Source organism: Oncorhynchus nerka, linkage group LG23 (assembly GCF_034236695.1).
Source record: "Oncorhynchus nerka isolate Pitt River linkage group LG23, Oner_Uvic_2.0, whole genome shotgun sequence".
NCBI classification, from domain to species: domain Eukaryota; kingdom Metazoa; phylum Chordata; class Actinopteri; order Salmoniformes; family Salmonidae; genus Oncorhynchus; species Oncorhynchus nerka.
Genome location: NC_088418.1, coordinates 30,043,378 through 30,067,591, shown reverse-complemented (window position 1 = coordinate 30,067,591; position 24,214 = coordinate 30,043,378). Strand labels below are relative to the sequence as shown.

The window sequence follows — 24,214 nt, the reverse complement described above, 5'->3', positions numbered from 1 at the left end:
GATTGCCTCGTTGCTCATGTGGTTTGAAAGTGATTTCCATTTTTCGAATGGATGGATCCTCTTTCCTCCCCGTCTTTCTGTCCTGTGCAACCATTTAATAGGCTACTTCTGTGCAACAATGTTATCATCACTGCACTCTCTCTCCGCAACTTTCCCTGACAGTTCATGTGGCCAATGATAATTTTACATTCAGCAGTAGCAAGAAAGCCTTCAACTCTCCACGAAAAGCCTATAATGCCTAGTATAAAGAAAATGCAACAGCAAAAAAATAAATCCTGTAGTTTTTGTAGCCTATAGCTTTTCCTGGGATTTCACGAGAAGAGGTATAGCAGAGGCTTGTGTCTGTAGCCTATAGCCTATTGCGCACGGGAATAGCTGGAAGAGAGAGGCTAGAATTCTAAAAACAAAAAGGCATGCAATAGTATTGATACTAGCCCTCTGATTAGAGTGAACCAAAAAAATAAAAAAATAATTACAATGCGCCGAATAGAACTGGTGTAGACCTTAGCGTGAAATTATTGCTTGCGAGCCCTTCCCAACGATGCAGAGTAAAATAGTAACACGAGGAATAAAATAAAACACACAAGAATGGAGGTATATACAGGGAGTGCCATCATTTATGGGTCTACAGTTTACAATGTCCTGAAAGGTACATTAGCAGGCTACTCATTTGGTGTATTTTGATCACATCACTAAGCAGTCTCTCTCTCTCCTTTCGAATTCCCAGCCAGCGGCATATTCATTACGGAAACCGTTTACTGTTAATAACCAAACGAAAACAAACAGAGCAAAACAAGAGTTTATATTTGTAGGTCCCTACCCGTTTCATCCTGTTTGCTTCCGTTTAAGAAAGGTTTTGCAACAGATCCATCGTGATGAATATGCCCCAGATCTTTTGGGTTGTACGTCAAAGTTACACAGAGTCTAATTCAATGCGTAAATTCCGAAATGCTGACAAATACTAACATTCAATCGATTAGAAATTACATGACCCTCCCCTGGACTAAATAAAAAAATACTAAACCACCCCCCCCCATTTTCCTCCAGGTAACAATTGCATAAAGTCATTTCAACCAGTTTTGCCTGCTGGATGTGGCATATAGATGAGGATCTGTACCAGAACTATTTACAACTTGGAGTATGTCTCTCAACTCTTTACATCGTGGATCCTAACCTGAGATCCAGTCCACAGCCATCCCTTGTATGCCACCTCGGCCGATGCCTTGGTTGACGACGGGAGTGAAGCTTCCACCGTCTGTCTGGGCCCTGAAGATCCCTCTGTACGAGCTGGAAGTGCTGTTGTCGATCCAGTAGATGTACCTAGAGGCGACGTGGAGATCCAGCTTGTCCATCACAGAGTAAGAGTCTGCAATGGGTAAAGACATGTTAACTTATCGAGAGACTCAGTTACAGTGTAAGTTAGTAACAAAGTTGGGTATAGATTCGTGAAAGAGGATTCATGGCAAGATGTGTTTCAGACATAGACTTAGGGTATATTTAGGTCCGGTTACTTTATAGAAAGAGTTAGGGTTACGTACATCCAGCAACAGGCACCATGGCCTCCGAGTGGTCGGAGCTGTTGATGTGGAAGCCTCGGATAAGTCTGGGGGTGGAGACCACTGCGTAGGAGTCGTACTGCACGCAAGTGGTGCCATCCTGGGAAGGCACTAAACCCGTGGTGCAGACACATGTCTTCTGGCCCCCAGGCTTGGGCAAACACAGGTGGGGACAGGCCCCATTGTTGGTGCTGCAGCCGTTGGTGGTGCCTGCCGAGTCTGGGGAAGAAGAGAAAGGATGAGAAATTAACTTGAGATAAAATGCCTGTGTGGAACACATTATGTTCACAAAAATCTCCCACTGACACCAACTTGCATGATTACATGAAATTTCAAGGACCTTTTAATCTACTTGGTGGCAAATGTACCCAATATCGGATCAGTAATATGTTCCGTGTCATACTCTACATACCGTCGCTCTCTGTTGAAAAAAAGACTAGCGGATGAAGACTAGAAGATTAGCAGCAGGTAGCCACACTCACTGTCTCGGGCGTGGACTTTGAGGGCTCGGACTCCTGTCATCCCACTCCTCAGCACGACCATGTTGGCCCCGGTGCCCTTGTCCACCCTCTCGATGACCTCGTAGTCCAGGTCGGTGTAGTAGAGGTAATCCTGGTGCACTGTGAGGCCCCAGGGGTGGGACAGCTGGCTCACTATGGTCACCCTGCTGACCCCATCCATCGTACCACACTCAATCTGTTCACAGGGAAAGGGAGAGTAGAGGGAGTCAGGGACATTTCGAGTTGGAGCTAGGAACACAAGCATTTCGCTACACCGGTAATAACATCTGCAAATATGTGTATGTGACCAATAAAATTGGATTTGATATATTTGTTTCTGTGTAATTCGGTACCCACCACTCCGGTGCCGGCTACGCCCCAGTACAGCTTGCTCATAGCGATGTCTGCGGTGATGAACCCAATGATCCCCTGGTTGACGGTGTAGAGGTTCCTCAGGTTGCCTCCATCCATGTCAGCACTGGCAACCTTAGGAGGTACGCCACTGTCTGTCCCCCGGTCTGTCCAGAACAATTGACTATCAAGCAGGAAGTCAGAAAGTTCAGTATTAATTAGTACTAGCGTTAGTATTAATCCACTGATGATGACATGGAATGAAGACTAACTAGCAATTCAAAATATGTCTGGTGTTGTCGTTGACTTTCCCTATAACGTTATGAAATGCTTGGTACACTGTTGGTATAAAGTCACATTGATTATTTTACTTACTAAATAGATCAGTAGCCAACAAACTGTACAGTATCATTACTTGACAATTAAACATGCTGGACGACACACACACATACAGTACTACTTCTTTGTCAGTATTATATTTATTTAGTTGTATCCTTTGTAACTAGTAATAATGATACACAGATGAGTGTTTACCCTCTGGCTGGGTCCAGGGCTATTCCAATAGGCTCCCCTGCTCCCTCTGGCTTCCCTGTGTTTGTGATGAGGGTCTTCCTGTAGAGTTGAACTCCATCCACACGAATGACCTACGGTAGATGAGAAACTTGCTATATCATGTTAAATTAATACATTATAACCACGTTACTACCAACGCATTTAAAGTCTACATTATGCAAAGTAAAGAGATAGTCACAATTAGCATGAAACTACTCAGTTATCATCTCTATATTGGATCCAGTAACACCTTGAGCCAAGTAATGACATTGTATTTCTACAAAAGCAAGTCAGATAATAGTCTATACATCATTTACAATGAGGACATGACACGCTACCTCTATTGCTTTATTAGTTGGATTAGTGTAGTACATCGTGCGAGTTATCCAATCAAAAGCCAGACCAGAGGGCGAGCCAATGATTGCAGATGGAGCAAACAGAGTCCTATTGGTTCCATCAGTTTTCACCCTGTAAATGGAGCTCTGTGAGTGGGAGACAGCAAACAATTCACTTATATTAGACTCGAATCCAGACTTGAAATAAGTGAGTTTTGGGGTGTTGGGTTCTAACTTGAAATATCCTTATTCATGTTACCATATTAGAACTGGGTGTATGGAAATCTAAGTGAGAGAGGGGAGCCCAGAAAATGTACATTCTGTCAGAACATGTTATTGTCAAATCTCATGTATCCTATGGAGAGAGAGAAAGAGTAACAGTCTGGTTTCAGTCACTGATAAGGTTGTATAGCCGTGGATTAGGGAGAAGTGAGGAACGTGGGCCGAGGTCAGGTCAGATGTAGTGAGCAGGAACAGTCCTATGACATACACACACAGGAGGCAAGGCCGTGACTACATCCATGAGAGGAATCACTTAAGTTCCTGCCCAGCAACAGAGATGTGTTGGCTGTCTAGATGTGCAAGAAGTGGACTCTGCCCAGTAGAGGGTATAAATACAGTATAAGCACTTGTGTAAACATGTCTTTGTCTTTTCAGCTGTTTGGACTTGGTGGGTGAATAAACTTGGTTTGAGCTTTTTCCATGTTGTCCGTTTGAGTTTGTCAGAACCTAACAGGGGCAAATCCTCCTCTGACATCAATGTGTAAGTTAAGCAAGAGTCTAGTTAAGTGTGTGCATATTAAGCTGGGATTCCGCCCTTACAGCATTCAAAATGGTTAAAGTTGCAAGATTCCAGTAACCGTCCCATTTTTTCCCTCAAGAAATCCTGGTTGGAGGATTCCAGATTCTCTGCTTATTCCTGCCCTATTACGGGAATCTCACAACCGGGATTTCTGGAAAACCTGGAAATTTTGCAAAACCAGATTTTTGCAACCCTTAAAATGGTGGTGGCTTATTTACTGTGAGCAACTTGTCACTCACCGAGTCCTGCACCCAATAGACAAACTGCTCCTGGTCGTCAAAGTCAATGTCCCGCCCCTGAGTGATGCCAGACACGGGTGCCATGGCGTTGTTGGAGGGGTCGGCCGGGTCCACAGGGATGCCGAAGATCACAGTCTCCCTCACCACCATCAGGAACGGAGTGTCATCTGAGGTAGAGACAGAGTAGGATAGAAAGGGATGAGGTGGAGTGGAGTGGAGTGGAATAGAATATGAAAGAGACAAGCAAGACAGGAAAGCACAATCTACCACTGTTTTTTTCTGATTGGCCTTTGCGAAATCGTCATGACAACTACATAACTACATAACACATTTGCCTACAGAATAGTATAAATCAGAGTGGTACAGAAAACAAAACAATCCCTTGTACTGTACTATGACAGCAATAATTAAATCAGGTCAAATAGATGAGTTAAGAGAGATGCTACAAGCTTATCATTAGAGCTGCTGTTAGGGTACCTTTGATGCAGGTGCGCCCATCACTGTTGAGGTTCCAGCCAGACTGGCAGTGGCAGGTGTAGTACCTGGGCCTAAAGCCAGACAGTAGGCACAGCTGACTGCACAGGTGCTCCGCGCATGGGTTGATTGCTGCATAGTGGAAAACAATGGAACAATAATGTCAATGGAACTATAAAGTCATGCTTTATCCACTACTAGTGCTGAGCGATTAGTGCTTTTTGAGGTCAGTTCGGTTTCGGTTCAATTATTTAAAAATAATCACAGTTTTCGATTTTGATTATATATATATATATATATATAAAAATAAAAAGAAAAAAACTTTAAATGCCTTATGCAATTCATTTATGTCGGTTGAATGCTGTAACAACACAGAATAAAACAATGAATAAAAGTCCAATGATGGTAGTGGCTGCCCATTACTGCTTATTAACCATCATTTATTCACAGTACTTTAATAGAATATTTCAGTTGTGTATATTACATTTGTTTTAGGCTTATTTGATGACTTTATTATTTCATTTCCAAGTCATCATCTCATCTCTATAGAGCTGCTGCCTATGCGGTCTGACAAAATCACTGTTTTAGTAGTTCTTCAAAGTAAATAAGGCTAAATACCAACTATCAACCACATATCGTGTATTTTCAGGTAGAGATGCCTCACGAAGCTCTCTATCCCTCTCGCTTGCGCCTTCTTCTGTCACTTCTCTCCATCTCAGACCGGACAATGAGGTGCGCAATGGGTTATGGCTATAGTTAATTATCACATTTTCTGCGCTAAACTACATTGTCACGTTCGTCGTAGAGAGGAGACCAAGGCGCAGCCTGATATGAATACATTCTTCTTTTAATAAAGAAAGAACACTAAACAAACTAACAAAACGACCGTGAAGCTATATAGAAGTACAGAACAGGCAACTACACATAGACAATAACCCACAAAACCAAAATGGAAAATGGCAACCTAAATAGGATCCCCAATCAGAGACAACAACGCTAAACAGCTGTCTCTGATTGGGAACCAATTCAGGCCACCATAGACTTACATTACCTAGACATACAAAACCCCCATAGATATACAAAAACCTTAGACAGGACAGAAACACACATACCCACCCTCGTCACACCCTGACCTGACCAAAATAATACATAAAACATAGATAACTAAGGTCAGGGCGTGACTGTACCCCCCCTCCCCCCAAAGGCCTGTACATAGCCCACCTATAATTTAGCCCAAACAACTACCTCTTTCCCAACTGTATTTAATTAATTTATTTATTTTGCTCCTTTGCACCCCATTATTTTTATTTTGCACATTCTTCCATTGCAAAACTACCATTCCAGTGTTTTACTTGCTATATTGTATTTACTTTGCCACCATGGCCTTTTTTGCCTTTACCTCCCTTCTCACCTCATTTGCTCACATTGTATATAGACTTGTTTATACTGTATTATTGACTGTATGTTTGTTTTACTCCATGTGTAACTCTGTGTCGTTGTATCTGTCGAACTGCTTTGCTTTATCTTGGCCAGGTCGCAATTGTAAATGAGAACTTGTTCTCAACTTGCCTACCTGGTTAAATAAAGGTGAAAAAAATACATTTAAAAAAAGGCGCGGACTCCCGATGTCACGCCCTGGTCGAAGTATTTTGTGTTTATCTTCATTTATTTGGTCAGGCCAGGGTGTGGCATGGGTTTTTGTATGTGGGGTGGGGTGTTCTAGTTAGGTCTATGGCTGTCTGAAGTGGTTCTCAATCAGAGGCAGGTGTTTATCGTTGTCTCTGATTGGGAACCATATTTAGGCAGCCATATTCTTTGAGTGTTTCGTGGGTGATTGTCCTTAGTGTCTTGATGTCCTTGTTCTGTGTGTATGTGCACCAGTATTAGGCTGTTTCGGTTTTCATTACGTTTATTGTTTTGTAGTGTTTGTATTTAGATTCGTGTTACGTTAGTTGAATAAACATGGATCGCAATCTACACGCTGCATTTTGGTCCGACTCTCCTTCACCACAAGAGAACCGTTACAGAATCACCCACCACAAATGGACCAAGCAGCGTGTCAACAGGCAGGAGCAGCCCAAAGAGGAGATGCGTAAGAAGGATTTCTGGACATGGGAGGAAATCCTCGACGGGAGAGGACCCTGGGCTAAACCAGTGGAGTGTAGCCGCCCAAAGGTGCAGCAGGAGAAGAGGCAACAGGAGCAGCCCAAAGAGGAGTACAGTATGGACTATACTTCTTGGGAGGAGATAGACAGGTGGGCGGTCGACCCAGGGAGAGTGCCGGAGCCCGCCTGGGATTCGATGGAGCAGTGCGCGGAAGGTTACAGGAGAATGAGGTTGGCGAAGCAAGCACGGCGGCGCGGACGGAAGCCCGAGAGTCAGCCCCAAAGATTTCTTGGGGGGGGGGCTTACAGGGAGTAGGGCTACGCCAGGTAGGAGACCTGCGCAAACTCCCTGTGCTTACCGGGGGGCTAGAGAGACCGGGCAGGCACCGTGTTATGCAGTGGTGCGCACGGTGTCCCCAGTGCGGGTGCATAGCCCGGTGCGGTATATTCCAGCTCCTCGTATCAGCCGGGCTAGAGTGGGCATCGAGCCAGGTAAGGTTGGGCAGGCTCGGTGCTCAAGAGCTCCAGTGCGCCTGCACGGTCCGGTCTATTCAGTACCACCTCCACACCCCAGCCCTCCGGTGGCAGCTCCCCGCACCAGGCTTCCTGTGCGTGTCCTCGGTCCAGTACCACCAGTACCAGCACCACGCATCAGGCCTACAGTGCGCCTCGCCTCTCCAGCGCTGTCGGAGCCTTTCTCCTCTCCTGCGCTGCCGGAGTCTCTCGCCTGTTCAGCGCAGCCAGAGCTGCCAGCCTGCATGGAGCAGCCAGAGCTGCCAGTCTGCATGGAGCAGCCAGAGATGTCAGTCTGCATGGAGCAGCCAGAGCTGTCAGTCTACATGGAGCAGCCAGAGCTGCCAGTCTGCATGGAGCAGCCAGAGCTGTCAGTCTGCATGAAGCGGCCAGAGCTGCCAGTCTGCATGAAGCAGCCAGAGATGTCAGTCTGCATGAAGCAGCCAGAGATGTCAGTCTGCAAGGAGCTGTCAGTCTGCAAGGAGCTGTCAGTCTACATGGAGCATCCAGAGCTGTCAGTCTGCAAGGAGCTGTCAGTCTGCAAGGAGCTGCCAGTCTGCAAGGAGCTTCCAGTCTGCACGGAGCTGCCAGTCTGCACGGAGCTGTCAGTCTGCAAGGAGCTGCCAGTCTGCAAGGAGCTGTCAGTCTAAGGAGCTGTCAGTCTGCAAGGAGCTGCCAGTCTGCACGGAGCCGCCAGAGCTACCAGTCTGTAAGAAGCCGCCAGAGCTGTCAACCTACATGGAGCAGCCAGAGCCGCCAGTCAGCGTGGAGCAGCCAGAGCCGCCAGTCAGCATGGAGCAGCCAGATCTTTCAGTCTGCCAGGATCCGCCAGTCAGCCAGACTCTTCCAGATCTGCCAGTCTGCCAGGATCCGCCAGTCAGCCAGACTCTTCCAGATCTGCCAGTCAACCAGACTCTTCCAGATCCGCCAGTCAGCCAGACTCTTCTAGATCTGCCAGTCTGCCAGACTCTTCCAGATCCGCCAGTCAGCCAGACTCTTCCAGATCCGCCAGTCAACCAGACTCTTCCAGATCCGCCAGTCAACCAGACTCTTCCAGATCCGCCAGTCAACCAGACTCTTCCAGATCCGCCAGTCAACCAGACTCTTCCAGATCCGCCAGTCAGCCGGGATCTGCCAGAACTGCCAGTCGGCCAGAACTGCCAGTCGGCCAGGATCTGCCAGTCGGCCAGGATCCGCCAGTCAGCCAGGATCCGCCAGTCAGCCAGGATCTGCCAGATCCGCCAGTCAGCCAGGATCTGCCAGTCAGCCGGGATCTGCCAGTCAGCCGGGATCTGCCAGTCAGCCAGGATCTGCCGAAACCACCAGCCAGCCAGGATCTGGTAGATCCATCAACCTGCCTGAGCTTCCTCTCACTCCTGAGCTTCCTCTCACTCCCGAGCTTCCTCTCACTCCCGAGCTTCCTCTCACTCCCGAGCTTCCTCTCACTCCCGAGCTTCCTCTCACTCCCGAGCTGCCTCAGTCCCGAGCTGCCCTTCAGTCCCGATCTGCTCCTCAGTCCAGTGGGGTTCTGGGTGAGGACTACTAGGCCATGGTTGGCGGCGAGGGTGGACTATCCAAGGACGCGAGGAGAGGGGACTAAGACATTGAGTGAGTGGGGTCCACGTCCCGCGCCAGAGCCGCCACCATGGACAGAAGCCCACCCGGACCCTCCCTAGTGTTTTGAGGTGCGTTCGGGAGTCCGCACCTTGGGGGTTCTGTCATGCCCTGGTCGAAGTATTTTGTGTTTATCTTCATTTATTTGGTCAGGCCAGGGTGTGGCATGGGTTTTTGTATGTGGTGTGTATGTATTGGGATTGTAGCTTAGTGGGGTGTTCTAGTTAGGTTTATGGTTGTCTGAAGTGGTTCTCAATCAGAGGCAGGTGTTTATCGTTGTCTCTGATTGGGAACCATATTTAGGCAGCCATATTCTTTGAGTGTTTCGTGGGTGATTGTCCTTAGTGTCTTGATGTCCTTGTTCTGTGTGTATGTGCACCAGTATTAGGCTGTTTCGGTTTTCGTTACGTTTATTGCTTTGTAGTGTTTGTATTTAGATTCGTGTTACGTTAGTTGAATAAACATGGATCGCAATCTACATGCTGCATTTTGGTCGGACTCTCCTTCACCACAAGAGAACCGTTACACCCGACCGCAAACCTGAACAAATAGGGGAGGGTCCGGGTGGGCATTTACCCTCGGTGGCGGCTCTGGTTCTGGACGCCACCCCCATCTTTACACTGGTCCCTCCGCCTTTGTTGAGCTGAACCATGGCCCATCACCGGAGGCTCTGGACTGTGGATCCTCGCCGTGTTGATCCATGTTCGTCATAACGAGGAGACCAAGGCGAAGCGTGATAAGAATTACATTCTTCTTTAATTAAGAAAGAACACTTAACAAACTAACAAAATAACAAAACGAACGTGAAGCTACAATAACAAGTGCTGACAGGCAACAACACATAGACAATAACCCACAAAACCAAAATGGAAATTGGTGGCCTGAATTGGTTCCCAATCAGAGACAGCTGTTTATCGTTGTCTCTGATTGGGGATCCTATTTAGGTTGCCATTTTGGTTTTGTGGGTTATTGTCTATGTGTAGTTGCCTGTCAGCACTTGTAATTGTAGCTTCACGGTCGTTTTGTTATAGTTTGTTAAGTGTTCTTTCTTAATTAAAGAAGAATGTATTCTTATCACGCTGTGCCTTGGTCTCCTCGTTATGACGAACGTGACATACGTAGAACTCCCTACTACAACGCACAGTTCAGGCTTGATCTGATTTCTCTAGAGAAACTGTGCATTGCCCTCACCAACAAACAAAAAAACGAAATGGAATTCAAATAATTTAACAATAACCAGAATTTATTTGAATTGTTCAGCACTATCCACTATAAACAAATGGTAAGTTTGAATGTTTTATGGACGTACTTTGAAAGTTACCTGCTGGTTGTTAGAATGTCATCCAGAATTTGTTGGAACAGTACCTACTGTTTGTTTGAATGTTACCTGCAGGTTGTTTGATGGGGTGGTCCATGACAATGCCCATGGGCTGGTAGACGTTGGTGATCACGGTGGTCGTGTTTCCCCCGTGGAACTTGTTGGTCCTCAGGACCTGGTAAGTATAGCGCTCCGACCAGTAGATGTGGTCCTCGAAGATGGTCATACCGTGGGGGTGTTGAAGAACCTACAGAGAGGTAGGGGGAAGGACAGAGTGGTGGAGAAACCGGGATTTATAAAGGATAAAAGGGTGACACTTTACTGAAAGCCAACGTGTTCAAACCTTTATTTCATGTTATAGTTTGAGCCTTTTATAATGTCTTATTATACAACTCATGACAACTTATTACATGTTATAGTTTGAGCCTTTATAATGTCCTATTATACAACTTATCACAACTAATTACATGTTATAGTTTGAGCCTTTATAATGTCTTACTATACAACTTATCATGTATTTATATAGCAGTTATTTAGCCACAAACATGAGATGATACTAAGACATTATAAAGGGTCATAAATGCTTATGCTCAAGTCTTACGATGCATTATAACAGCATTACAATGCATTGCCATCTGCATTAAGTGTTAACAATGAATGCGATACTGTAGGAAGTAGTGCCATGAGAAGAAATTATTCATGGGCCCTTACAATAAGAATAAGATACTAGTGTACAGTGTCCATTTTAGGACAACCTCAGCCTGCTGGTTTTACCCATGCTCACCATATCACTGGCCATGACCTGGAAGCGGTTGTTGCCGTTGTAATCGCAGTAGTCGATGTACTTGAGGTAGGCGTCAGCAAAGTAGACCCGGCGCGTGGTGTAGTCCAGGGCCAGACCGTTGGGCCAGTAGAGCTTGGTGGTGACAATGGCCTGTCTCCCGGTGCCGTCCATGTAGGCCATCTCTATCCTTGGGTTCTGACCCCAGTCTGACCAGAACATAACGTTGGTGCTGGGAAAGGTCAAATGCCAAATCAATTATGATAAAAAAATGTAACCTTTGCTGTGCTGTGATTGTGCAGTGAATACGGTAGATGTCGAGAACTCAACAGAGAGACAAATAATGCACAATAATGATTCAAAGAACAACATGTAAAGTCAAATGCAGTGGTGCTGGATAATTTAGCAATTCTTTATTTGAAGGGTTCCTAAAAAGGGACAGCATAACACATTCATAAGCAGTAATTAAGTAACTTAAGTCATTCATAATTTGAGCATTTGTTGACAGGAATTTAATGAATTATTGTCTACTGCTCATGAATGTGCTATGTATGGTTAATGAATGTGCTATGTATGGTTAATACATGTGCTATGTGTGGTTAATGAATGTGCTATAAAATCCTTATGTAGGTACCTTTCAGTGTTACTGATCATTCAATCATTGCTGTGTTCCTATGGTTAGCAGTGAAAGGCCTTACTGGTTTCGGGGGTCCAGAGCCAGTCCACGGGGGCTGGTGACGTTCTTGGTGAGGAGAACCTTCCTGAAGCGGCCTTCCAGAGTGGACACCTCGATGTTCTCCATCACCGAGTCGGTCCAGTAAAGATTCCTCGCCACCCAGTCCACAGCTATGCTCTCCGGTACCATTAGACCAGTGGAGAACACCTAGAACCACAGAAGAACAAAGTGTGGCATATTAGAACACTGTAGACCCTAGGGGAGTTCAATTTCATGTACTTGAATTCTTGCCGTTACAACGCACTGTATTTTGTAGTTTCAGCGCGTCATATAGGTCATACTGTTATATTGTGTTAATACGGATGAAATATTAAGAATGCTAATAAGGCACAGCATTCTGATGTATGTTAAATAACTATATTTGTTATTAAAAACTGGACGAGGGCTTTTTTTCTTGGAGCAATAACCGAAAAATAACCATCATTCAGCGTGTTCCTAACGTATGTTCTCAGACCTCGCGTCTGTCCGTGCCGTTCTGAAAGGAGGTAAAGATCTTCTTCAGCGAGGCGTCGGCCCAGTAGATTCTGCTGGTCAAGCGGTCAAAGTCAACGGTCACGATGTCGGAACCGCTGACCACAGGGTGGATGAGGGGCGGTTGGAGGTTGACTTTGTTGGAGATGATCTGACTGCGCTTGGCAACTAGGAGCGTGGCTGCTGTGGGGTCTGCGGGTTAACAAATAAATAGGAAGTACAAGAAAAGCATTTCACAATAGATTAGAGGGAGTTAGAGTTTAGGTTAATACAAATGTATTGTAATAACAAATATTTGCTAACATTACATGGCAAATGTTTTTCCATAACAATATCTTACTTTGTATTCGCCAATAAAAACGATTGGGATTTGTTTTTTTACTGTAATGCCAAAATAATCACATCACTTTCACCTCAAAATTCTAAAGATAAATGTATTCTGTCGAAGTGCAAATAGCAATGAACGAACAGCTCAAATGTCAGGTTGCACCCTTACCGGTGGCTTTGCAGGAGCGACTATCGGCCTCTAGCAGGTAGCCGTCTGAGCAGGTGCAGCGGAAGGAGCCTCTCTCGTTGTAGCACTGCTGGCTACACCAGCCTGGGATGGAACACTCGTCGATGTCGTCGCAGGTCTTGGAGTCGTTGAGGAGCTGGTAGCCTGGTTGACAGGTACACTCTGCTCCGAAAGGTCCCTGGATACAGCCGTCACTGCAGCCCCCATTGTTCAATGCGCAGTCCTCCTGGTCTATGGAGGGAACAAACATGGAGGCATGTTTATTGGTTCACCTGCTCAGGGACAGTAGAGATAAATGACTCGTTAGGCCTGGCTCGCTGTCGGCGTTCCAATTCATCCCAAATGTGTTCGATCAGGTTGAGGTTAGGGCTCTACGCAGGTCAGTCAAGTTCTTCCACACAGATCGACAAATAATTTCTGTATGGACCTCACTATGTGCACAGGGGCATTGTCATGCTGAAACAGGAAAGGGTCTTTCCCAAACTGTTGACACAAAGTTGGAAGCACAGAATCGTCTAGAATGTCATTGTATGCTGTAGTGTTAATTCCCCTTCACTGGAACTAAGGGGCCAAGCCCGAACCATGAAAAACAGCCCCAGACCATTACTCCTCGTCCACCAAACTTTACAGTTTGCACTATGCATTCGGGCAGGTATCATTCTCCTGGCATCTGCCAAACGCAGATTCTTACATCAGACTGCCAGATGGTGAAGAGTGATTCATCACTCCAGAGAACGCGTTTCCACCACTCCAGCCGACGCTTGGCTTTGCGCATGGTGATCTTAGGCTTGTGTGCAGCTGCTCAGCAATGGAAACCCATTTCATGAAGCCCCCGATGAACAGTTATTGTGCTGACGTTGCTTCCAGATGCAGTTTGGAACTCGGTAGGGAGTGTTGCAACCGAGGACAGACAATTTTTACGCGCTTCAGCAATCGGCGGTCCCGTTCTGTGAGCTTGTGTGGCCTACCACTTTGCTGCTGAGCCATTGATGCTCCTAGAAGTTTCTGCTTCACAATAACAGCACTTACAGCTGACCGTGGCAGCTCTAGCAGGGCAGAAATTTGACAAACTGACTTATTGGAAAGGTGGCATTGTATGACGGTGAAACGTCACTGAAAAAGTCACTGAGCTCTTCAGTAAGGCCATTCTACTGCCAATGTTTGTCTATGGAGATTGCATGGCGGTGTTCTCGGTTTTATACACCTGTCAGCAATGGGTGTGGCTGAAATAGCCAAATCCACTCATTTGAAGGGGTGTCCACATACTTCTGCATATAGAGTGTATGCTGTCACATGTTAAAGTCACGCTAGTACCACTACTCCTTATTGCATGGAGCCCTCACCTAACATGGACAGACTAAAACATGTCTTCACTCAACATTCATGACCATTTTAAAAATGTATATCACATGTCAATCTTAACATCAACATTTGAGGAGCTAGTCAATATACCCTAGGAAAGTGGAGCAAACACATAAGGTGACCTTTCAAGAGACAGGTCAGTAATGTCTATTCACACCCCATCAGTTGTCTTGTTGAGCAATTTCTTTCATTTTGTATTTTTCCTGTTCAAATGAATACAACTTCAATCACCGAAACAGACAGGCAAAGTCAGAGACAACTGCATGTAACGTCATTGTCAGCCTGACTAAGACCTTCAGGTAGTGCTGAGCATTTTTAAACAATTACTTGACCTATGTCAGTTCAATTTGTCTTTTTTTGTGTGAAATCAGATCAAGCCCGAACTGTGCGATGTACACTGAACAAAATAATAAACGCAACATGCAACAATTTCAAATTTTACTGAGTTTAAGTTCATATAAGGAAATCAGTCAATTGAAATACATTCATTAATCCCTAATCTATGGATTTCACATGACTGGGAATACAGATATGCATCTGTTGGTCGCAGATATCTTTTTTTAAAAAAAGTAGGGGCGTGGATCAGAAAACCAGTCAGTATCTGGTGTGACCACCATTTGACTCATGCAGCGTGACACATCTCATTGGCATAGAGTTGATCAGGCAGTTAATTGTGGCCTGTGGAATGTTGTCCCACTCCTCTTCAATGCCTTTGCGAAGTTGCTGAATATTGGCTGGAACTGGAACACGCTGTCGTACACGTTGATCCAGAGAACCCCAAACATGCTCAATGGGTGGCATGTCTGGTGAGTATGCAGGCCATAGAAGAACTGGGATATTTTAAGCTTCCAGAATTGTGTACAGACATGGGGCCATGCATTATCATACTGAAACAAGAGGTGATGTTGACAGATGAATGGCATGACAATTGGCCTCCTGATCTCATCACGGTATGTATGTGCATTCAAATTGCCATCGATAAAATGCAATGTTAGCTTATGCCTGCCCTACCATAACCCCACCGCCACCATTGGGCACTCTGTTCACAACGTTGACATCAGAAAACCGCTCGCTCGCTCACACAACACCATACTCGCTTTCTGCCATCTGCCCGGTACAGTTGAAACCGGGATTCATCCGTGAAGAGCACACTTCTCCAGCGTGCCATTGGCCATCGAAGGTGAGCATTTACCCACTGACGTTGGTTACTACGCCGAAATGCAGTCAGGTCGAGATCCTGGGAGGACGACGAGCACGCAGATGAGCTTCTCTGAGACAACTTTGTGCAGAAATTATTTGGCTGTCCAAACCCACAGTTTCATCAACTGTCGGGGTGGCTTATCTCAGACGATCCTGCAGGCGAAGAAGCCGGACGTAGAGGTCCTGTGCTGGCATGGTTACAAGTGGTCTGCGGTTGTGATTCTCTAAAACGACGTTGGACACGCCTTATGGTAGAGAAATTAACATTAAATTCTCTGGCAACAGCTCTGGTGGATATTCCTGCAGCATGCCAATTGCATGCTCCCTCAAAACTTTGTGGCATTGTGTTGTGTGACCGAAATGCACATTTTAGAGTTGCCTTTTGTTGTGCCCGGCACAAGGTGCACCTGTGTAATGATCATGCTGATTAATCAGATTCTTATGATATGACACAGCTTTTAGGTGGATGGATCGTTTTGGGAAAGGAGAAATGCTCAATTAAGGTTATGGAACATTTCTGGGAACTTTTATTTCAGGTCACGAAACATGGGACCAACACGTTAATATTATTGTTCAGTGTAGTAGTGAGTTGTAGTTTCCAACAGGCATTTGTTCTACATAGTTCAGCACAGAAAACGTGGTAATTTTGATTTGATTTCAATTGAATTAACTACAATGACCACGCTCCATTGCGAGTCTACTTGTGCAGTCTGTGTGGGGCAGACACTTAGAGGGAGTGAAAATACAGAAGAATGCACAAATAAAACTAATTTAATGCACACAACTGAAATATTTTATAAAAGTAATGTGAATAAATTATGGTTAATATTACTTATATTACTTATAAAAGTCATATCACTTAGTGATAAGCAGTAATGGGCTACCCTCATGCGACTTGAATTAGTACGTATATTCTGTGTTGTTACAGCATTCAACCCACATAATGCATAGTGCATTTAATGTAAAAAAAATATTGTATTTTAATAATCTAACCGAAACCGAACTCAAAAAGCATTAATCTCTCATTACTACCTTCAGGTCAAAACCTTGCACAATAACACTGCGGGAGCACTCGGCGGTGTGCAGGCATCTTTCTTAATGACTTCACTTGTGTACCTGAAAGTTATTACATGTCATACACTACTTCTAAACTAGAAACGTCCTTGTCACTCACTGCAGAGGGGTGACTCATCAGCTCCATTGGGACAGTCCCGCTGTCCGTCGCACACCTTCCCTAGGACGATGCACACCTGGTCGGTGGGGCACAGCCACTGGCCCGAGGGGCACATGAAAGGAGGCGTGGGGCAGTTCTGCTCATCGCTCATGTCCCTGCAGTCGTTGTCGCCGTCGCACACCTGATAATAACAATGACCACGATGGAAACAAGTCGATACACTCCCGTGCGTTTCAAATTTGTCCAATCAAATGAATTCATTAATTCACCCATCCACTCACTCACCCAGCTCGGAGAGATGCAGTTGCCGTTGGCGCACTGGAAATAGTTGATGAGGCATGTTACAGGCGGGCACGAGTTGTGTTCGTCCGAGCCGTCCTCGCAGTCGTGATGCCCGTCACACTCCCACTCGTCGGGCACGCACAGGCCGTCCGTCTGGCACTGGAACTCATCATTGTGGCAGAGGCCAGGTCCTCGCGTGGCTGCAGATGTAGGAAATTAACACATTGATTGAGGAGTCCATAAAGGACATTGGAGGGCTGAATGTGATACAATTAATATACGATTCAATCTCAGATAAGCACAAATATTTGGCTTGATAAGTCCTTGCAATAAAATTCAAACACAGCCATACTCAAAGTTAGGAAGTATAAAGCAATTATTTTTCCTACGGGAAAAACAAAACTGAATTTGTCATATGACTCGAAATCTGAGTCAACTCAGGATGATGGTACAGGAAGCGGGTAGAGTTGACTTACGGCAGCCGCTCTCATCCGATTGGTCCCTACAGTCAAAGACCCCGTCGCAGCGGTAGATGCTACTGACACAATGGTCACCACTGGCACAGGCAAACTCATAGGATGAACAGGAGAACTCTGAGAGGAGAGGAAGAGAAGAGGAGGTGTGGTAAAGGAGAAGAGGGAAAGGGGGATTTGTGAGGGGAGGAGAAGGGAGAGTATGAAAATGAGAGGGAAGAAAGAGCATAGTTGAGAAATAGAAAGGGTGGGGGAAAAACATTGCACAATATTGCAGAATACAAAACTTAGATTAACAAGAGTACTTAAAGAAATAGACGCTTATTAAAAAGAAATAGAAGCTTATTGAATAGAACTAATTCTCTCTTATGCATCCCAGTGGCAGAGCACACGAAGGAGGATAGTCTTAGATTACTCATCGTACCACAGTCCTTCTCATCGGAGCCATCCATACAGTCCTGGTCTCCGTCACACACGTAGGAGCTGTAGATGCAGCGGTGGTCGGGACAGAAGAAGTACCCAGGCTCACACGTAGCGATGGTCCCATCTGTCAGAAGAGACAGAGCAGGGTTTTTTCTGAATCAAAACTGGGCTTAGGTGGTTGATGTGACACGGGTGTGGCAGGGGGCACAGTTGGCCCATCGACACGGCTGAATTTGAGATACATTTCAGAGGCCTCCCATCTTGGCGGTAAAGATTGTTAGTTAAAATATATAGGTCCATTATATTTTCTACATACTTCATATCTGGTATAGTCGTTTAAAGGTGCATTATGCGGAAATCGCTCTGCCATTTCCTGGTTGCGAAAATTCAAATAGTTCGCCTAATTTCAGTTTATGGGACAAAACAAGCAAGTATAGTGTAGAGAATCATCGTACCATCTAAACCCCTGTGAAATATATTTTCCATAACCAAAAATATGGTATTTTCAGCTGTTTGAAGCTGGTGTACAAAATCGAAAGTAAAAGCACACATAGAACAGATCTACCGCTTCTTAGACTTGCTTTCAATGAGAATGACAGATCTATAATTCACATGTCTATGTTAATTTGGTGGGTCGCCTCCAAAAGTTACATATTGCAGCTTTAAGTTTACATTAAAAGTGTTTTTCCATCCCAGGAAAAATCTCAGCCCCCAAAAAGTTTAAACAGTTTGGACTTAAAGGCGACCTGAAAAAAGGCCCGTCTACGGATTTCAATGGCAGAACAATCCCTGACAGATTTATTAAGAGAGAGGTCAATCCTTATAGTTCACGTTTTAGTTTATTTAAAAAAATGTAACTATCCCTTTAACATCATGTCTGTTTGCTAAAGGTATGAGAGGATAAAGGCTTGAGAAATGAGAAGTTAGGACTTGATGAGTCTGCACCTTCAAATAAAATAACACACAAATCAACAATGTAGTTCAGTACAATTCCGCAAGGCAATCATATACTGTGAAATATTTTCCTGGCTACCCAAATTCCTTGCTCCGTCCAAACGCTACGCCAACGGATGTTAATTTCTTGTTCGCAATGAGTCTGGATCTGAGTACTTCCCTGACCATTTCTACAACGCAAACACATTCTAACCATTCTGATTGGTCCCAGAAACAGATGGGTTCGGCCAGAGTCAGAAGTTGAACACACCTAGGTAAAGCTTAATTTAGAAAATTCATCATTGGCTTTGGTACCCTGATTGGTTAGCGATGATCCATGTCACACCCTGACCATAGTTTGCTTTGTATGTTCTATGTTTTGTTTGGTCAGGGTGTGTTCTGAGTGGGCATTCTATGTTGTGTGTCTAGTTTGTCTGTTTCTGTGTTTGGCCTGATATGATTCTCAATCAGAGGCAGGTGTTAGTCATTGTCTCTGATTGGGAACCATATTTAGGTAGCCTGTTTTGTGTTGGGTTTTGTGGGTGATTGTTTCCTGTCTTTGTGTTTGTTGCACCAGCTAGGGCTGTTTTGGGTTTTCCACGTGTATTGTTTTGTATTATGTTCATGTTTAGTTTTCGTATTAAAAAACATCAACCTCAACCACGCTGCATTTTGGTCCGCCTCTCCTTCAACAGAAGAATCCCGTGACAATCCAATCGCTGATTCATTGGTTTTGTACAACACCCCTCATTTTGACATCAACACAAACAACTTCAATGATGGCAGTCTCAGATTTAAGTATGTAGTGAACATATAGCAGCGGAAGAATTCCGTTTGAGTCGTCAGGCAAGTAAACATATCCCTAGTCAAATAATTCTATAGGATTTGAATGAAAAAAATCCTATTAGAATCCAATACAAAATCCTATCAAATTTTGGAACCTATCCTATATGATTTTATCTCATTCAGATTTTTCTATTGGATTCATGTATTGTGTTACTGTAGGTAAATGTATTTTATTTCTACATATAAGAAATGTAAAGATGCTGTGCATTCTATAGGGAAACATTGTACATAGTATTGTATGTCACATTGTAATGTCTCATTCACAGAGAAGTTGCATAAATAAGAATCAAATCAAATAACTGAGAGTTTTGTCGAAAAAGGTGTGCTGTACTGGTGGTCATTGTTCAAATGAACACCCTTGATACTCTCCCATATTGTGTTGTGGTGAATAAAACAGAAATTAATATAGAACTGTTTTTTCCGATCAACTAAAAATGTTGTCAATTACATTATTTTATTGTACTGGAACACATGAGAACAAACTATAACTTAATGTGTCAAATTAAGAAAACACTTCTGATTGGGGTGACAAAATCCTACGAAACCTATAGGATCCACTATGATTACTTTGGATTGCCAATAGGAAAAATGTAGCCCAATACGATTCCAATAGTTGACACAAAATCCAATAGGAGTGTGTTAATCCCACAGGATCCAATAGGATTACTTTTGATTTCCAAAAGGGAAAAAGTAGTGCAATAGGATTCCAATAGGAATCTAATAGAGGTTACAAAATCCTATAGGATTCGATTAGAAAAATCACTAATCCTATAGGATTTATTTATTTTTATTTATTTTTTGAATTTTACCCCTTTTCCTCCCCAATTTCGTGGTATCCAATTGTTAGTAGCTACTATCTTGTCTCATCGCTACAACTCCCGTACGGGCTCGGGAGAGATGAAGGTTGAAGGTCATGCGTCCTCCGATACACAACCCAACCAAGCCATACTGCTTCTTAACACAGCGCGCATCCAACCCGGAAGCCAGCCGCACCAATGTGTCGGAGGAAACACTGTGCACCTGGCAACCTTGGTTAGCACGCACTGCCCCCCCACACACACACTTTTACTCACTGCAGTTTCTCTCATCCGAGCCATCGCTGCAGTCCTTGTCAGCATCACACATCCAGGCTTTGGGGATGCATCTGCTGCCGTCAGTGCAGGCGAACTGTTCTGAACTGCAGGTGAAGGGCAGACGTGTGGGGCAGTCGACCTCGTCTGAGCCATCGCCACAGTCTTCGTGGCCGTCACAGCGCCAGCCGGACAGGATGCAGTGCTTGTTGTCGCAGGTGAACGCCCACGGGGAGCAGGTCATGCCTGGTAAACAGGTAAAGGAAGGAGAAGAGGAAAGAAGCATGAAGAGGAGGACATTAGGTCAAACTTGTTGGGCTGTCTGTGTTTGTTTGCTTTGGGAGCACGATAGGATACAGTTACATGATGCTGATTATCTCACACACAAACATGTTTTCTATGTTAACACAACACTTTTGACACCCGCTCGTACAGTTTTCATTATTTCACATAAACACATACACTAATGAAAACCACAAACGATCTTGCACATGTACCTTCGCACACTCCCACTCAAACACAAAATGCCTCCATGGTCCCCCACTCATAGAGATCTAAAACAAAAGAATCCCTGACCGAGATGGCCTCCGTTTGAGTCACATTGCCAGGATGCTAAACGTGTATTCTAGTGCCACCACCTGTGTCAGTGCAGTTGGCCTCATCCGTCTGGTCCATGCAGTCTTTAACCCCGTCGCAGCGGTACGAGTCGGGCATGCAGCGGCCCCCGTCGCAGGGGAAGGAGTAGTCTCCGCAGCTGGTGTCTATAGGGGGTTCTGAGTCGTCCTTCACACAGTCCCTCTGGTTCTCCTGGAGCTTCATGCCGTAGGGGCAGCCACACACGCGGCTAGAGGAGGGCGCGGGGAAGCAGAAGTGGCTGCAGCGGCCATTTGGCACCATGTTGCACCGGCTGTTGAACACTTTGAGGCAGAGAGGATGAAATGAATACGACGCAGAAAGACGAGAAACAGATGTGGAGAAAAGATGTGCAAAAAAAAGACACGCAGAAACATATTTGGGTCTTTTAATAAAACCCATGTATTCTTTTATTATTAGAAAGAGAGAGAAATAGTGTCTGGTTCATAACACCCAGAGGAAATGCTGCAGAACCATGTCAAAAGCTTTTATATGCACAAATCAATACAGCAATGTCTGTGTTTAACTTGTGTGACTTGAGGCTCGGTTGATTTTTAAAAGAACAATGGTAAAAGACACAGCACAGCTGTAGTTTAGCAGTGCATCAAGATAAGCCCTTCTTTCACCAGCCCCCTAACCAGGGATATAGTGGTAGAAAAAAACCAAGGTGATTTAACCGAACGGCAGTATTAAATTAGCATCAGCATTTAGGTTACTCGCGAAATGTCATCTCTACTAGCCTGGGTATCAGTCTTTTTTTTTAGCTAACATTACACTCCATACCACTCGTGTCATTTGTTGCTAATTTTGTGTACTAGGTGCATAAACTCTTATTCACAAAACACTTTGTAAAATTGCTTATTTTTCACTCACTGCCATGAAGGTCAGCTGTGTAAGCCTTGACACTCAGGATTCCGGAGATTCCCTTTCGGATAGGGGTAATTTCACCCCCGTCCCTCTTCCGCATCCGGAACACCGACCTGGTCCTCGAGTCTGACACAAACAGGTCATCTGGAGAGAGAGATTACGGGATAAAGGAAAGACAACAAACTTAGTGGCATGTGGGAAAATACATTCATTTCACAGGTAGATGTGTCAGAGCTGTTGCGAAATCGTGCTATGTAGTTTTTTTAAACATTTTAAATCTGAATGTCAATTATCCAGAAATATAGCTGCAAGTAGCAATTCCAGGGGCCAAGCACACAATAGCCACATTTAAGATACCATGTGGTCAATCGGAGGGACAAAAGTCACAAAAGACCAGGTGGTTATGTAGTGTCATCAAATTGTATAGGGAGGAAGAGCATTTTATTTAAAAAATCTATTCCCCCACACAATCGCGTTGGACAAAAAGCCTAATTTGCAAAAATCTAATAGGCAGAGTTTATAGGTCCTGGGAAACATTTTTGTGGGAACATGGGAAACGTTTTTGTTTATCATGAGGAGATGCATATGTATTAACATTACATGACTGTTGGTCAGACAGGGCAGGAGACATGTTTGTTCAAAAAAATTCTGAAAATCTAATGGGCAGAGCTTATTGTTAGGTAACTAGGCAAATCAGTTAAGAACAAAATCTTATTTTACAATGACGGCTTACCCCGGCCAAACCCGGACGATGCTGGCCAATTGTGTGCCGCCCTATGGGACTCCCGATCACGGCCGGTGTGATACAGCCCGGGATCGAACCAGGGTCTGTAGTGACACCTCTAGCACTGAGATGTGGTGCCTTAGATCGCTGCGCTACTCGGGAGCCTTAAAACCTATACTGTAGGACCTTACGGGAACATGCTACTCATGAGGGTTCTGCATATATGTATAACATTTCATGGCTGTAGCTCAAACAGGACAGGAGATATGCTCGTTCAAAGATTTCAAATGATTACTATGGCACCCCACTTGGGCCAATCAGTGTAATCTTGTAAATGTCAGATCTTCATGGCAAGACTCACTTGTAACCCACATGTGAACATTTTAACATGTAAATGTACGTGTAGTTCAATTCACAGTTACACAAATAAAGATAAGAGTCATTGGCTCATCCGACTGTGCCCACCTGCATGGATAGTGATGGAGAAGGGTTGGGTGATCTGCCCGATGTTGGAGAACTTCTGTCTGTCGTACCCGTCAATGCCCACGTGGCCTATCTGGTCTAGAAGGGCATCCGCCCAATACAGCCTGTCATTCCTGCCAACCGGAACCAAGTCAGAAGAGATCAGGTTGTTAATTTAGGCGGCGAATCATCACAGGAATCAGCTATGCGTCTTTACATGGATGAGACAAGTATTACCCTGACATGCTAGCAGAGATCTTATCAATTCCATATACAATTCCAGTTGTTTAAAAAAAAAAACATGTCAACGGACTAAAATTGTGAAGGAGCCACCCATTACTATAAGAGCTGGAGTGAAATCTTAGGGGACGACCGGCAATTCTCTGAAAAGTGTGCATTCGTGTACTCTTCCCCTTACATTTAAAAGCATTGGATTGGTAAAGGCATGGGCTAGGGGCAGATTCCACTTTACTTCGTATACCAGTCCTTTCCTTTTAAATCCACGAAGGGACGTCTTCATCGGCAATCACTTCGAGTCGAGGAAAAATGGGCAGAGGGGTGGAAAATTTGGACGCATAGAAACACCTAAACAAACAGATGTGTAATAGTACTCCTCCTTACATGTAGTCAACAGTGAGTCCGTTGGGCCAGCCCAATGTGGTGTTGATGAGGGGAACAGCGTTGCTGCCGTCAGTCCAGGACCTCATGATCACTGCTGGCCGGTACCAGTCAGTCCAGAACAGATATCTGTGGGCCAATATCTTTGTTATAGGACTGTCTAGAGAGAAAGGCCCCCCCCCCTCCCATCCATGTATTCTTATTCACTGTGGCCTACGAGGCAAAACTGATCCTAAATTGTTTATGATGTGTTGTTATGTCTGAGATTTATTTGAAAGATTATTCC

General features: G+C 44.7%; 1 protein-coding gene across 2 annotated transcripts in view; it reads right to left on the bottom strand.

Annotated features, from left to right (window-relative positions):
• The window catches only part of lrp2b (low density lipoprotein receptor-related protein 2b), a 116,444-nt gene that overhangs the window by 74,479 nt on the left and 17,751 nt on the right, over positions 1-24,214 (bottom strand). For both annotated transcript variants that reach the window (XM_029629670.2, XM_029629669.2), the window contains exons 18-39: positions 23,932-24,057; positions 23,314-23,444; positions 22,131-22,268; positions 21,263-21,541; positions 20,628-20,870; positions 17,777-17,899; positions 17,356-17,472; positions 16,883-17,079; positions 16,598-16,778; positions 12,844-13,092; positions 12,331-12,539; positions 11,839-12,023; positions 11,144-11,372; positions 10,429-10,606; positions 4,813-4,941; positions 4,336-4,502; positions 3,298-3,441; positions 2,942-3,051; positions 2,414-2,591; positions 2,039-2,252; positions 1,539-1,775; positions 1,175-1,366 (exon numbers count right to left, since the gene is read on the bottom strand). In XM_029629670.2, the coding sequence (XP_029485530.2) occupies positions 1,175-1,366; positions 1,539-1,775; positions 2,039-2,252; positions 2,414-2,591; positions 2,942-3,051; positions 3,298-3,441; positions 4,336-4,502; positions 4,813-4,941; positions 10,429-10,606; positions 11,144-11,372; positions 11,839-12,023; positions 12,331-12,539; positions 12,844-13,092; positions 16,598-16,778; positions 16,883-17,079; positions 17,356-17,472; positions 17,777-17,899; positions 20,628-20,870; positions 21,263-21,541; positions 22,131-22,268; positions 23,314-23,444; positions 23,932-24,057 (3,956 nt within the window). The remainder of the gene's footprint in view (positions 1-1,174; positions 1,367-1,538; positions 1,776-2,038; positions 2,253-2,413; positions 2,592-2,941; positions 3,052-3,297; positions 3,442-4,335; positions 4,503-4,812; positions 4,942-10,428; positions 10,607-11,143; positions 11,373-11,838; positions 12,024-12,330; positions 12,540-12,843; positions 13,093-16,597; positions 16,779-16,882; positions 17,080-17,355; positions 17,473-17,776; positions 17,900-20,627; positions 20,871-21,262; positions 21,542-22,130; positions 22,269-23,313; positions 23,445-23,931; positions 24,058-24,214) is intronic.